Source organism: Pristiophorus japonicus, chromosome 11 (genome assembly GCF_044704955.1).
Source record: "Pristiophorus japonicus isolate sPriJap1 chromosome 11, sPriJap1.hap1, whole genome shotgun sequence".
NCBI classification, from domain to species: domain Eukaryota; kingdom Metazoa; phylum Chordata; class Chondrichthyes; family Pristiophoridae; genus Pristiophorus; species Pristiophorus japonicus.
The window spans coordinates 175,928,125-175,943,156 of NC_091987.1; the positions used below are offsets into that span (position 1 = coordinate 175,928,125).

The 15,032-nt window shown below is 48.5% G+C and overlaps 1 protein-coding gene across 13 annotated transcripts in view; it reads right to left on the reverse strand.

Moving 5' to 3' along the window:
* The window catches only part of LOC139276378 (CMP-N-acetylneuraminate-beta-galactosamide-alpha-2,3-sialyltransferase 4-like), a 280,344-nt gene that overhangs the window by 77,075 nt on the left and 188,237 nt on the right, over nt 1-15,032 (reverse strand). For all 13 annotated transcript variants that reach the window (XM_070894278.1, XM_070894275.1, XM_070894269.1 and 10 more), the window contains one exon: nt 14,122-14,217. In XM_070894278.1, coding sequence (XP_070750379.1) covers nt 14,122-14,217 — 96 coding nt within the window. The remainder of the gene's footprint in view (nt 1-14,121; nt 14,218-15,032) is intronic.

Genomic DNA, 15,032 nt, shown 5'->3' on the forward strand with positions numbered 1-15,032 from the left:
AGACAAAAAGGATGATGGGCCGAATTGAACTGGTAATGGCAGACGTTAGAAAAAGATTAATCTGCATAGGGTGTGAATGGCGTAGTAATGACCAGCTGCCATTATAGACAAAGTGAAAAATAAAGAGAAGAAGAAAAAAAACACTATATTAGAGGCAGACCTTTCAGGAATGAAATTAGGAAACACTTCTACACACAAAGGGCGGTAAAAATGTGGAACTCTTCCACAAATGTCAATTGATGCTAGATCAATTGTTAATTTTAAATTTGAGATTGGTAGCTGTAAAGTCCTTACTCTACAATATGAAACCACATGAGGCACATTCTGGGAACAAGGTCACTCTGTGACCTTAACTCTTTATTCACAGGACCTCAAGTGATGACCCTGCGTGGGACCTCCCTTTTTATACCTGTGTGATCAGGTAAGGAGTGTCTCCCACAAGTTCACCCCTTGTGGTCAAGGTGTGCATTGAGGTTGAGTGTATACAGTAATACAGTGGTGTTACATTGTAGTTACAAACATGACATCACCTTCCCCCCCGAAAGTCTTATTGGGATCATAAGTTTAGTCTTTCAGGTGGCCTACGCTTCCTCGTTGAGCGCCGCAGTTGGAGCTCTGGTTGTTGGACACTGACCTGAGTGTCTGTCACCTGTGGTGACTCCGACCTGTCCGGGCTGACCGCAGGGACTGTGCATTCTTCTGAATGCTCTTGTTGCTCGTTCACTGGCGGTGTTGTGAGCTCCATCTCATGGTCTTCTTCAGGTTCCTTCGTGTCGGTGCTGAACCTTTTTTTTAAACTTGGTCCAGATGCTTGCGGCATATCGGACCAGTGTTGAGTTTTACCAGGATGACCCTATTCCCCTCTTTGTCAATTACAGTGCCCTCAAGCCATTTGGGCCCCATAGCGTGATTGAGGACGAATACAGGATCATTTATTTCTATACATCTCCCCCTCGCATTACGGTCATGGTACTCGTTTTGTGACTTGCGCTTGCCCTCAACTCTGTCGGTGAGGACTGGGTGAATGAGGGACACTGAGTTTTGATTGTCCGTTTCATTAGCAGCTCTGCGGGCGGGACCCCCGTGAGCGAGTGCGGTCGGGATCTATAGGCCAGCAGGAGGCGCTATAGGCGGCATTGTAGGGAGGGTCCTTGAATCCTGAGCATACCTTACTTAATGATTTGGACCGCACATTCCGCCTGGCCATTGGAGGCCAGCTTGAACGGTGCAGTCCTGACGTGATTGAAGCCATTACCCGACATAAACTCTCGGAATTCGTAGCTTGTGAAACATCGGCCATTATCACTAACCAGGATGTCCGGCAAGCTATGGGTTGCAAAGATCGCATGGAGGCTTTCCACAGTGGTGGATGACTTGCATGAATTCAGAATGATGCACTCGATCCATTTCGAGTACGCAACTACCACGAGAAGGAACATCTTACCCATGAACGGGCCCGCTAAAGTCAACATGAATGCGTGACCATGGCCTGGTGGGCCAGGGGGCATTACCCAGCAGGGCACACGTTGTGCACCTGTGAACAGAGTGTTCCAGGTCTGAATCAATTCCAGGCCATCAAACGTGTGACCGGGCAATGGCCTTCGTCAGCACAATGCCTGGGTGCTCGCTGTGGAGTTCTCTGATGAATGCCTCCCTGCCCTTCTGGGGCATAACTACTCGGCTGCCCCATAGTAGGCAGTCGGCTTGGATGGAGAGCTCATCCATCCATCTGTGGAATGGTCTGACCTCCTCAGGGCATGCTCCGTGTGCGGGCGCCCAATCCCCAGTGAGGACACATTTCTCAATCAGGGATAGGAGGGGCTCTCTGCTTGTCCAGATTTTGATCTGGCTGGCTGTGATGGGGGAGCCTGCGCTGTCAAAGGCATCGATAGTCATGACCATCTCGGCGCTTTGCTCCGCTGCCCCCTCGGTGGTGGCCAGTGGAAGCCTGCTGAGCGCGTCAGTGCAATTTTCAGTGCCGGGCCGGTGCCGGATGGAGTAGTCATAAGCAGCCAGCATGAGAGCCCATTGCTGTATGCGAGCTGAGGCATTGGCATTGATAGCCTTGCTGTCTGATAACAGGGATGTTAATGGCTTGTGGTCTGTCTCTAATTCAAACTTCCTGCCAAAGAGGTACTGATGCATTTTTTTTACACCATAGACACATGGTCAACAACTTGTTTGAACAAAGTAGGTTTCGCGCCCGATCAAAAGCCCGTTCCTGACAGTTCCCCCAAAACCAATCGCAACGCTTACGCAGGAGCACGTGTAGCGGCTCCAACAACATGCTCAAGTTCGGCAGAAAGCTCCCGAAATAGTTCAACAGTCCCAGGAATGAATGCAACTCCGATGTGTTGCAGGGCCTGGGTGCTCGTTGAATCGCCTCTGCAGCAAACCTCCTGCCCAGAAACTCAACCTCAGGAGCTAAGAACACACATTTAGATTTCTTGAGTCACAGGCCGACCCGGTCCAGTTGGCGTAGCACCTCCTCCAGGTTGTGGAGGTGTTCCTCGGTGTCTCGACCTGTGATGAGGATGTCATCCTGGAATACGATCGTTCCAGGAATGAATTTAAGCAGGCTTTCCATGTTTCGTTGAAAAATCGCGGCCGCTGATTGAATGCCAAACGGGCACCTGTTATAAATGAACAGTCCCTTGTGCGTGGTGATGGTGGTCAGTAGTTTAGATTCGTTGGCCAGTTCCTGGGTCATATAGCCTGAAGTGAGGTCCAACTTGGTGAACAGCTTGCCGCCTGCCAGTGTGGCGAAAAGGTCCTCCGCTCTCGGGAGCGGGTATTGATCTTGTAGGGACACCCCATTGATGGTGGCCTTGTAGTCGCCACAGATTCTGACAGAGCCATCCGCTTTTAGGACAGGAACGATGGGGCTCGCCCAGTCGCTGAATTCAACAGGTGAGATGATGCCCTCTCTCAACAGCCGGTCCAATTTGCTCTCGATCTTTTCCCGCATCACATACGGCACCACTCTGGCTTTGTGGTGCACTGGCCTGGCATCCGGGGTGATGTGTATCACTACTTTAATGCTTTTGAAAGTCCCGATGCCAGGTTGGAATAGTGAATCGAATTGTTTCAGAACTTGTGAGCACAAACTTCGCTCTACAGATGACATTGCAGGAACATCCCCCCATTTTCAGTTCATCTCGGCTAACCAGCTCCTTCCCAACAGTGCGGGACCATTGCCCGGGACAATCCAGAGTGGCAGCCGATTCACTAACCCATTGTGTGTGACAGCCAACATTGCACTGCCTAGCACCGGAATGATTTCTTTAGTGTAAGTCCGTAATTGTGTCTCAACACGTGCTAATTTTGGTCTACTGGCTTTAAATGGCCATAGTTTCTCAAATTGCTGAACGCCCATGAGTGACTGGCTGGCCCCAGTGTCCAGATCCATGTGTACGGGGATACCATTTAACAAAACCCTCATCATCACGAGTGGCGTTTGGTGTATGCACTGTGAATATTCGCCACATGGACCCGCTGAATCTCGGCGTCCATCGAACCGCCCCAAAAGTCATCCTGCCTCAAAGAACCCTCTTCTGGTCCATCCACCTCATATATTAGTCTGGTTGTACACTTCCTGCACATTCGAGCTAAGTGGCCACTGAGATTGCAGTTCCTGTAGACAAACTGTTGAAATCTGCAAGATCTAGCTGAGTGTTTTCCCCCACACCTCCAGCATGAGTTAAAGTTTCCATTGTTGGGGACAAAGGGACTGTGGCTAGGCATTCCGCGCTGACTGTCCCTTGGACTGTTCTTAAGTACCCTATTAGTGGGTGTCAATGGCCCCATCCCGGGCCGCATTGTCCGCTGTGATGGCATGAATGTCCGTTCAGCCTGCCATTGTCTCTGTTGAAGTCCTACTCTGGGGTCTATTGCTGCCTGGGAGGTGTCGAACTGCCCCTGCCTGTCTGCGGGGCTCTGAGCCGCATTGATGATGTTGACACCCTGATCCCTCGCCGCGTTAGGGGCAGAATTGCGTGCGTATATTATTTTCGTCTCTTCCTTCCCCGCCATGAAAGTTTGAGCTAGCAACGCCGCCGCTTCCAAGGTCAAATCCTTGGTCTCAGTTAATTTGCGAAAAATCCCCGCATGAACAATACCCTCGATAAAAAAGTCCCTTAGCATCTCCCCCCTGCAGGCGTCTGTGAACTTACAGAGGCTGGCCAAACGCCGGAGGTCTGCTACGAAGTCCGGTATGGTCTGTCCTTCACGACGTCGGTGGGTATAGAATCTGTGTCAGGCCATATGTATGCTACTCGCCGGTTTGAGGTGCTCCCTGACCAATTTGCTATGTTCTTCAAAGGTTTTGTCCACCTACTTTTCGGGTGCTAGTAAGTCCTTCATGAGCGCGTAAGTCTTTGGTCCACAGCTGGTCAAAAGATGAGCCCTTCGCTTGTCGGCCGCTGCATCCCCCAGCCATTCTTTCGTAACGAAGCTTTGCTGAAGCTTCTCAGCAAAATCGGCCCAGTCTTCCCCAACAAGGTACCGTTCCTATGTGCTACCGTTGGCCATTCTCATGGATCATGAATTCCGGTTTCTCGTCGCCAATGTAAAGTCCTTACTCTACAATATGAAACCACACGAGATCAATTCTGGGAACAAGGTCAATCTGTGACCTTATCTCTTTATTCACAGGACCTCAAGTGATGACCCTGCGTGGGACCTCCCTTTTTATACCTGTGTGATCAGGTAAGGAGTGTCTCCCACAAGTTCACCCCTTGTGGTCAAGGTGTGCATTGAGGTTGAGTGTATACAGTAATACAGTGGTGTTACATTGTGATTACATACATGACAATAGCTTTTTGTTAACCAAAGGTATTCAGAGATATGGGCAGGTATATGGAGTTAGGTCGCAGATCAGCCATGATCTCACTGAATGGCAGATCAGGCTCGAGGGGTCAGATGGCCAACTCCTGTTCCTATGTTCCAGTTTTTGGGTCAACCCACATTTGCACGATGTAGGTGATCACAGCGTAAAACTCACCTCCTAAAGGCAGCTCACCAATTTGGAGGCAAAAAATTAGGCACAGCGGCAGGCACATTAGGGCCAGGAGCAGCTTAACGGGGAGGTGTTTTTTTGTGGCGACACAGAGAAACAAGACCATGGTGCTGCGAGGGCAATATAAATTCCAGCCGGGGGTGGTGAGGTTTTCAGGTACAATCATGGAGATACTGGAGAAGCAAGTTGGGAACAGAAAAGAACATCTTTACTACATAGGTAATCAATGGATACCATGCAAATTGGCATGGGAAGAGGTGGCGCATGTGAATGTGATCAGCATCATCTCCAGGATATGGGTGCAGTGTAGGAAGAAACTTAATGATCTCACCAGACCCACCAAGGTAAGACTCCTTTCATGTCTCTCACGCTTACTGTGCAACCCTGCATGACCCTACCTTTGCCTCAGTGCTATTAATCATTCCCCTCCCTGCTTTCCATGGCTGTCCATGAATTGGCAGCGAACACTTTACTTCCTTTCTGTTTGCAATTGCACGCTCAAACTACAGCCCTCACAACTGCTCTTCCTCTTGGCCTAATTTGGTGCTATTTATCTTCTTCCACCAGAAGCTGACACAAAGCAGGAGGGGGAAAACCAGCACAGGAGGCCCACCCTTCACACTGCAAACACTCACCCGATGGAAGAGCATTGGCATCAGAGAAAGAAAGACTTACATTTATATAGCGCCTTTCAGAATCTCAGGACATCCTGGCGTTTTACAGTAGTAATGAAGTTCTTTTTAAAGTGTAGTCACTGTTGGAATGCAGGAAACACCACAGCCAAAATTGCGCACAGCAAGCTCCCACATACAACAATGTGATAATGACTCAATAATTTGTTTTAGTGATGATGTTTGAGCTATAACTATTAGCCAAGGCACCGGGGAGACTTCCCCTGCTCTTCATTGAAATGGTGTCATAGGGAGGAGCTCTTCAGCTACAGGGAGAAGACGGTTGAGGAGGATTCTTTGCGATGACTTTCCCAGTGGCCGACAGCAGGGAGATTCCTCTGCAGTTGCCGCAGTCGGACTTGTCCTCTTTTCCCCTGTGGCTGAAGAGCTCCTCCCAGAGTCATAAAATGGATTCCGTTCACTAAGGGGTACAACGGACATGATTTTCACTGCGCGACAACGACAAAAGAAATGCAGGGAACAGTACCAACCCTTGTACATGGTCTTCTTTGACCTCACAAAGGCCTTTGACACTGTCAACTATGAGGGATGTGGAACAACCTCCTCCGTTTCAGCTGCCCCCAAAAGTTTGTCACCATCCTCTGCCTGCTCCACGACGACATGCAGGCCGTGATTCTGTCCAGTGGATCCAATCCACGTCCGGAACGGGGTCAAGCAGGGCTGCATCATCACGCCAACGTAAAGGGATGGCGGTGAATATGGGTAGGGGAGTGAACTCAGAGGAGAGGGGGCATGATGAGTCGAGATACAGATTGAAATCACTGAGGATGAGAAATTGCTCAGCGCAGAGGTTGAGGGAGGAAAGCAGTGAAGATATCTCGGTGAGAAACATGGCATGTACTTGGGTAGTTGGTGGAGAACAATGAGTTTTAAGGATGGGCAAGAGGTTGGAACAAGGTGAGATTCTCAAAGGAAGAGAAGGTGCCAGAGGAGTACGGGGTCAAATCAAGGTCGGATTTGGTGATAAGGGCTACACCGGCACTGCAGTAGTCTGGGCGGAGCAAATGGTGAAAGGCACAGCGCTCTCTGGGAGAGTCAGCCTAGATTTTGTACTCGTCTCTGGAATGGGACTTCAGACCAACAACCTCGCAAATCAAAGGCAAGAGTGCTACCCACTGAGCCACAGCTGGCACTGTCAGAAGTACAGACAGCAACCAGCATCATAGAAACATAGAAACATGGAAAATAGGTGCAGGAGCAGGCCATTCGGCCCTTTGAGCTTGCACCATTCAATATGATCATGGCTGATCATGCAACTTCAGTACCCCATTCCTGCTTTCTCTCCATACCCCTTGATCCCTTTAGCTGTAAGGGCCACATCTGACTCCCTTTTGAATATATCTAACGAACTGGCCTCCACAACTTTCTGTGGTAGAGAATTCCACAGGTTCACAATGCTCTGAGTGAAGAAGTTCATCCTCATCTCGGTCCTAAATGGCTTACCTCTTATCCTTAGACTGTGACCCCTGGTTCTGGACTTCCCCAACATCGGGAATATTCTTCCTACATCTAACCTGTCCAATCCCATCAGAATTTTATATGTTTCTATGAGATTCCCTCTTATTCTTCTAAATTCCAGTGAATATAAGCCTAGTCGATCCAATCTTTCTTCATATGTCAGTCCTGCCATCCCAGGAACCAGGCTGGTGAACCTTCGCTGCACTCCCTCAATAGCAAGAATGTCTTTCCTCAGATTCGGAGACCAAAACTGAACACAATATTCAAGGTGTGGCCTCACCAAGGCCCTGTACAACTGCAGTAAAACCTCCCTGATCTATACTCAAATCCTCTTGCTACGAAGGCCAACATGCCATTTGCCTTCTTCACCGCCTGCTGTACCTGCATGCCAACTTTCAATGATTGATGTACTATGACACCCAGGTCTCGTTGCACCTCCCCTTTTCCTAATCTGTCACCATTGAGATAAATAATCTGTCTTCCTGTTTTTGCCACCAAAGTGGATAACCTCACATTTATCTATATTATACTGCATCTGCCATGCATTTGCCCACTCACCTAACCTGTCCAAGTCACCCTGCAGCCTCTTAGCATCCTCCTCACAGCTCACACTGCCACCCAGCTTAGTGTCATCTGCAAACTTGGAGATATTATATTCAATTCCTTCGTCCAAATCATTAATGTATCTTGTATAATGTACAGAGATGATGAGACCAGCGGCCTGGTACACTAGGGTGTGTCGGTAAATTCAGCTTGTCTTCTCTTTCTGCTGAACTTTCAGTCGCACACTGAGCAGGACGTGGTGTTACATTTTACTGACATTAATCTGCTCGTGCTTAGCCTGACAACTACCTCTCCCTTCTTCAAGGTAAATTGGGGACTCAGTCACCAGTACCAGACAGGCTGATTATTCAGCAATAAACTGCATTTGTTGAAGGGTTGTTATCAGAAGCGCTGTTCCCTGCATTTTTCCTGCAGCTGTCGCGCTGCAAAGATCATGTCCGCTGTGCCTCATAGGGGACGAAATCCGCACTGCGACTCCAGGAGGAGCTCCTCAGCCACAGGGAGAAGAAAGTTGAGGACGACTCTAGCGACGACTTTCCGAGTGTCTGATAATAGGGAGATTCCTATGTATATACCAGCCCTTATACATGGCCTTCTTCGACCTTACAAAGGCCTTTGACACTGTCAACTGCGAGAGTCCATGGAGCGTCCTCCTGCGTTTCGGATGCCTCCAAAAGTTCATCACCATCCTCCGCCTGCTCCACGACGACATGCAGGCCTTGATCCTTACTAATGGATCCATTATGGATCCAATCTACGTCCAGTCCGGGGTCAAACAGGGCTGCGTCATCGCCCCAACCCTCTTCTCAATCTTCCTCGCTGCCATGCTCCACCGTACAGTCAACAAGCTCCCTGCTGGAGTGGAACTAAACTACAGAACCAGTGGGAACCTGTTCAACCTTCATCGACTCCAGGCCAGGTCCAACACCACCCCAACCTCTGTCGTCGAACTACAGTATACGGATGATTCCTGCGTCTACGCACATACAGAGGCTCAACTCCAGGACATAGTCGATGTATTTACTGAGGTGTACGAAAGCATGGGCTTTACGCTAAACATCCATAAGACAAAGGTCCTCCACCAGCCTGTCCTCGCCACACAGTACTATCCCCCAATCATCAAGATCCATGGCACAGCCCTGGACAACGTGGACCATTTCCCATCCCTCGGTAGCCTCTTATCAACAAGAGCAGACATTGACGACGAGATTCAAAACCACCTCCAGTGCGCCAGTGCAGCCTTCGGCCGCCTGAGGAAAAGAGTGTTTGAAGACCAGGCCCTCAAAACTGTCACCAAGCTCATGGTCTACAGGGCTGTAGTAATACCCGTCCTCCTGTATGGCTCAGAGACATGGACCATGTACAGTAGACACCTCAGGTCACTTGAGAAATACCACCAATGGTGCAAGATCCTACAAATCCCCTGGGAGGACAGACGCACCAATATTAGCGTCCCCGACCAGGCCAACATCCTCAGCTTTGAAGAACTGACCACACTTGATCAGCTCCACTGGGCAGGCACATCGTTCACATGCCAGACACGAGACTCCCAAAGCAAGCGCTCTACTCGGAACTCCTTCACGGCAAACGAACCAAAGGTGGGCAGAGGAAACATTACAGGGACACCCTCAAAGCCTCCCTGATAAAGTGCAACATCCCCACTGACACCTGGGAGTCCCTGGCCAAAGACCGCCCGATATGGAGGAAGAGCATCTGGGAGGGTGCTGAGCACCTCGAGCCTCATCGCTGAGAGCATGCAGAAATCAAGCGCAGGCAGCGGAAAGAGCGTGTGGCAAACCTGTCCCGCCCACCCTTTCCCGCAACCACTGTCTGTCCCACCTGTGACAAGGACTGTGGTTCTCGTATTGGACTGTTCAGCCACCTAAGGACTCATTTTAAAACAAGTCTTCCTCGATTCCGAGGGACTGCCTATGATGATGATGGTTATCAGAATTACTTATTAACAGAAAGGAAGGAGTTACTACAGAAACCATGAAGTCTTGACACATTGGCTGTCTCTAGCAATGCCCATTTGCTTCAAAATGTAAACGCACTGATGTGACACTACATGGAACATGTGACAATCTGTGCCACTGTGTGTCAGGATGAGGTTATGTAGCCATGATCCCCAGATCCCCAGGTCCCCTATCGCAGCCATATTTCAGGCGAGGTACAGAGCTACGGTCAGGCACTGCCACTGGGAGAGAAGGAAAACATTCAAAAGAAAGATACAGAGAGATTTAAGATTTTTTTTGCCATTTTTTTTCCCTCTTTTTCTTCCTTGCCCCCCCACTGTTATCCTGCAATCATTGACTCCTTGCTTGGTTATAGTTCTTCTAAGTAGCCACATTAGAGTCAGGACATTGAGGGGTCGAAATTCGGTGCCGCCATTTTTGAGACGGTGTCACCACCTGAGTGCTGATTTTATCGCCAGGTGTGAGGCACAGCTTCAAAGTCTTAAATTCAGTTTTTACACCCAAAGATGAGAGAGTAGCGCTAATAAGTGGCATTGCACACTCATCCTCGGGCGGGAGCTCAGGAGGCTGATTGAATTTCCCCACGGTTAAACCTTATTCAGGTACAAGTGGGTACGAGTGAGTGGAATCTTCCCTTTTCCCTTGAAAAAAGAAGGCTGAGGGGTGACCTAATAAGAGGATGAAAGGGTTTGATAGAGTAGTGTAAGGTTCAAAAATCCACGGCCGCATTTTATTGGAACACCCTAAGGACAAGAAAACTGAGATGGGATTGTCCTATACATTTTAAATGAACATTTTTGGCCAAGTAAAATCCTCAGACCAGGCAGGCTGGGAAACGTGTGGGCGGATACAGACATTGTGGAGTCTGGCTCACAAGCGAGACAGAGGCACTGGCCAATAGGGGAAAAGTGCATTCTGGCAGGCCAATCAGGGGTCGAGTCGGGCCTGAAGCGGGGAAATCCTCAACCAATGGGGACTACCCAGCCCAGTTCGGAAATATGACTCACCCCTAATCAAATTATGAATGTGGACCATCATCTACCTAATTAATATGAACAGTGGACAATAGTCCTGAGATCACTGCGGTGATGGCCCATCAAAGGGGAGGCCCAAACCGATTGACTCCCAGGACTGTTACAATGGACCAACAGACTTTGAGGCACCAATGTGCACTGAAACAATACCCCTGTCCTCAGATCTACCTGTACCTGTGACATCTTCTGATTAAATATTCAAAGCTATCTCCCCGCCCAAATTTACACAATGGGCCACCAACTGAGTTTGGGCACGAAAAAGCCAGAACTAAATTGGATACAAATATAGGACCTACAGAACCACCGAGAGGGAGAAGCAGCTGGAGCAGTAGGAGAAGGAGTCGAGGAGCAGTAGCAGTCATAGACAGACAGAAACCGAGAGAGACGGACTGTTACCGGCTGGGAAACCTACCATCGAACGGGCCCTGGACTCGACTTGTGTGCAGAATATACAACCCAACTACCGAGAGGCCCAACATCATCTCAAGAAGCCGAGCCGCACACTGAACAACGCTCCGAGGCCAACCAGCTGAAGAACCGGAGACCGAAGTAACTGGGAGAGGCAACATTCACTCCAGCTATCCCGTAACCCAACCATCCTAAGGCTAAAAAAAATAACTGTCAAAAGGGATCGTAAGTATTATCCTGGGGTTTCTTTTCCCAACTGTCAGCCTAGGTCAGTCAGGTAAAAAGGGGCGTGGGGGTGGTGTTGGAAATGTCTTGTAAAGATAAAATTGTGTAAGGTTTTCGTTGTGTCCGTTTCTTCTCATAGATTTTCATCGTTTATAAGTGTGTGTCAGATATGTGTTTTGATTAAGTTTGACCCTTGTTGGAAACTTACCGTGGTTAATAAATTGGACTTACCTGTTTTTTTCGTTCCAAGGACAACTTGTCTCTGAGTGTTTTGTTTTCCCTTGTAGAAGCTCATAATCCACCAAAATTCTGAAGCTAGAACCAGATAGGGGTGCTAGGGCGCTTCGAAACCGCCAGTTTAGTGGTCAGCGAGCCATAAGCTGCTGGACCGTCCCCTAGAAGGACAGAGAGGCCCAATACACCAACAGCCACCAAACACCCCCGTAATTGGGCAAAGCAAAAAACCCCTACAGTAGATAAGAGAGAATGTTTCCATTTGTGGGGAAGAACATAACTAGAGGCCATCAATATAAGATCGTCACCAATAAATCCTATAATAAATTCAGAAATGTCTGTACCCAGAGAGTGGTGAGAATGTGGAACTCGCTACCACAGGGAGTGGTTGAAGTGAATAGTATAGATGCATTTAAGGGAGGCTAGACAAGCATATGAGGGAGAAGGGAATAGAGGGTAATGCTGATAGATTTAGATGAGGAAAGATGGGAGGAGACTCGAGTGGAGCATAAACGCCGGCATGGACTGGTTGGGCCTAATGGTCTGTTTCGGTGTCGTATTAGACAGTTAAGGGGATCAAGGGGTATGGAGAGAAAGCAGGAATGGGGTACTGAGGTGAATGATCAGCCATGATCATATTGAATGGTGGTGCAGGCTCGAAGAGCCGAATGGCCTACTCCTGAACCTATTTTCTATGTTTCTATGTATATCCTGTGTAACCCTATGTAATTCATGCTTCCAACACTAAGGTGCATAACTAGTATTGAAGGACATCTGAAAATGATACATACTCTATGAGTATGAGGGGTAGTTAGGTCAGAATTATTAGTACTGCATGCTGACAGGTAATTCTTGAAGCTTTTGAATAGCTCTATCACTGAAGGCAATTACCTGGTACAGCACAGTTAACTAACTCTGAACGATACGGCAGGACAACACACTCCTGCTGCAACGAGTGGCTCCATGGTACAGAAGGATCTGTCTATGAGCATGCGATGCCTACTCTGTGACACACTCACTCAGCTTAATGGCAACTCGTGCCGTGCTGATCCGAACCTGGGAGGAATTGGCCTCTCCACCCACTCACCCTCGGACTGAGGACCTAAAGAGAGAAATCTTCCGTTTTATAGCGCCTTTCATAACCTCGAGTCCCAAGGAAGTATATTGGAAGTACTGTTATAATGTCGGGAAATGCACAGGCAATTTGAATTATTAGCAAAAGAAAAAGACGCATTTATATAGCTCCTTTCACAACCACCAGGCGTCTCAAAGCGCTTTACAGCCAATGAAGATCTGTTATATGAAGACGTTAAAAGAAGTCACGCACAGGCACCTTCCACTCCGTTAATATGAAGTTTGGGACCTGGAACATCAGGACCCTCATGGACAATTCCAACAGCGACAGGCTAGAACGCCGCACCGCCATAGTTGCCCGGGAACTTGGACGCTTTGATATCGACATCGGCGCCCTAAACCAGACCTGGTGGGCAGGGGAAGGCCAGCTCAAGGAACAAGGTGGAGGTTACACCTTCTTCTGGAAAGGGAAACCAGAAGAAGAACGCTGCCTCCACGGAGTCGGCTTCGCCATCAAAAACGAGCTGGTTGACCGCCTCAAAGACTCCCCCTGCGGGGCGAACGAACACCTCCTGACGCTTCGATTCACCCTATCCCGGAACCAGTGCGCCACAGTCATCAGTGAGTACACCCCAACACTCGATGCAACAGATGAGGCCAAAGAGGGTTTTTACTCCAACCTCGAAAAATCCCTGTCCTGCGTCCCCGCGGGCGATAAACTGATCCTCCTCAGTGACTTCAACGCCAGGGTCGGCAAGGACACAGACCTTTGGGGGGGGGGGCGTGATTGGCAGAGAATGGGTAGGGAAAGCCAACTCCAGCGGTACCCTACTCCTGACAAAATGTCTGGAGCACGAACTTGTTACAATGTAGGAAACACGACAGCCAATTTATGCACAGCAAACACCCACAAACAGCAAAATGATAATGACCATATAATCTGTTTTGTTATGTTACTAGGGCTAAATATTGCCTACAATAACTCCCCTGCTCTTCTTCATCTGAAAGACTGTACCTCAAACAGTGCAGCACTGAGGGACACTGTCAGCCTAGATTTTTGTGCACAAGTACCTGGAGTGGGACTTGAACCCAGAACCCTATAACTCAGAGGTGAGAGTGCTACCCACTGAGCCACAGCTGGCACTGAGCAATGAGATAAGGACCAGATAATTTGCTTTGGCAATGTTGCTTCAGGGATAAATATTGACCAGGACGCCATGTTCTTATTAAAATAGGATTTTTTTATATCCACCTCAGAGAGCAGACAGGGCCTCAGTGCATTGTCTCATCTAAAAGACAGCCCCTCCGACAGTGCAGCACTCCCTCAATACTGCACTGGAGAGTCGGCCGAGATTATGTGCTCGAGCCTCTGAAGTGGGGCTTGAACCCAGAGTCTTCTAATTCAAAGGTGATAAGTGAAACAGCTGTACATCACTCACCGAATAACAATGTCGTATTTGTTGATTGTTTCTCCGAGGGAGCTGTTTTTCAGGCTGTTTCCATTGCCGACGATTACACATCTTTTACACGATAACCTGACAATAGACAGTTTTATTAAAGCAGGACAGTAAGTGCAGTGACTGAACGTTACAACGTACAGCTGGTGAGGAATTCACACTGTTTATTTGATTCGTGAATAATTCTGTAGGCTGAGTTTGACCACCAGATCCTGACAAGACTTGTGATTGCTTTGGTGTCATATGACCTTGGTGTCGTATTTGACCCTGTCGTGTCTAACTAACCTGATTGAATTTTTCGAGGAGGTAACCAGGCGGATTGATGAGGGCAGTGAGTATGATGTAGCCTTTATGGATTTTAGCAAAGCTTTTGATAAAGTCCCACATGGCAGACTGGTCACGAAAGTAAAAGCCCATGGGATCCAGGGCAAAGTGGCAAGTTGGATACAAAATTGGCTCAACGGCAGGATGCAAAGGGTAATGGTTGATTGGTGTTTTTGTGACTGGAAGGATATTTCCAGTGGGGTTACGCAGGGCTCAGTGCTAGGTCCTTTGCTTTTTGCGGTATACATCAATGATCTAGACTTGAATATAGGGGGGTATGATCAAGAAGTTTGCACTTGATACTAAAATGGGCTGTGTGGTTGTTAATGATGAAGAAAGCTGCGGACTGCAGGAAGCAGAACAGTGGCAAATGGAATTTAATCCAGAGAAGTGTGAGGTAATGCATTTGGGGAGGGTTAACAAGGAAATGGAATACACATTAAATGGTAGGACACTGAGAAGTGTAAAGGAACAAAGAGACCTTGGATTGCATGTCCATAGATCCCTGAAGGTAGCAGGCCAGGTAGATAAGGTGGTTAAGAAGGCATATGGAATGCCTGCCTTTATTA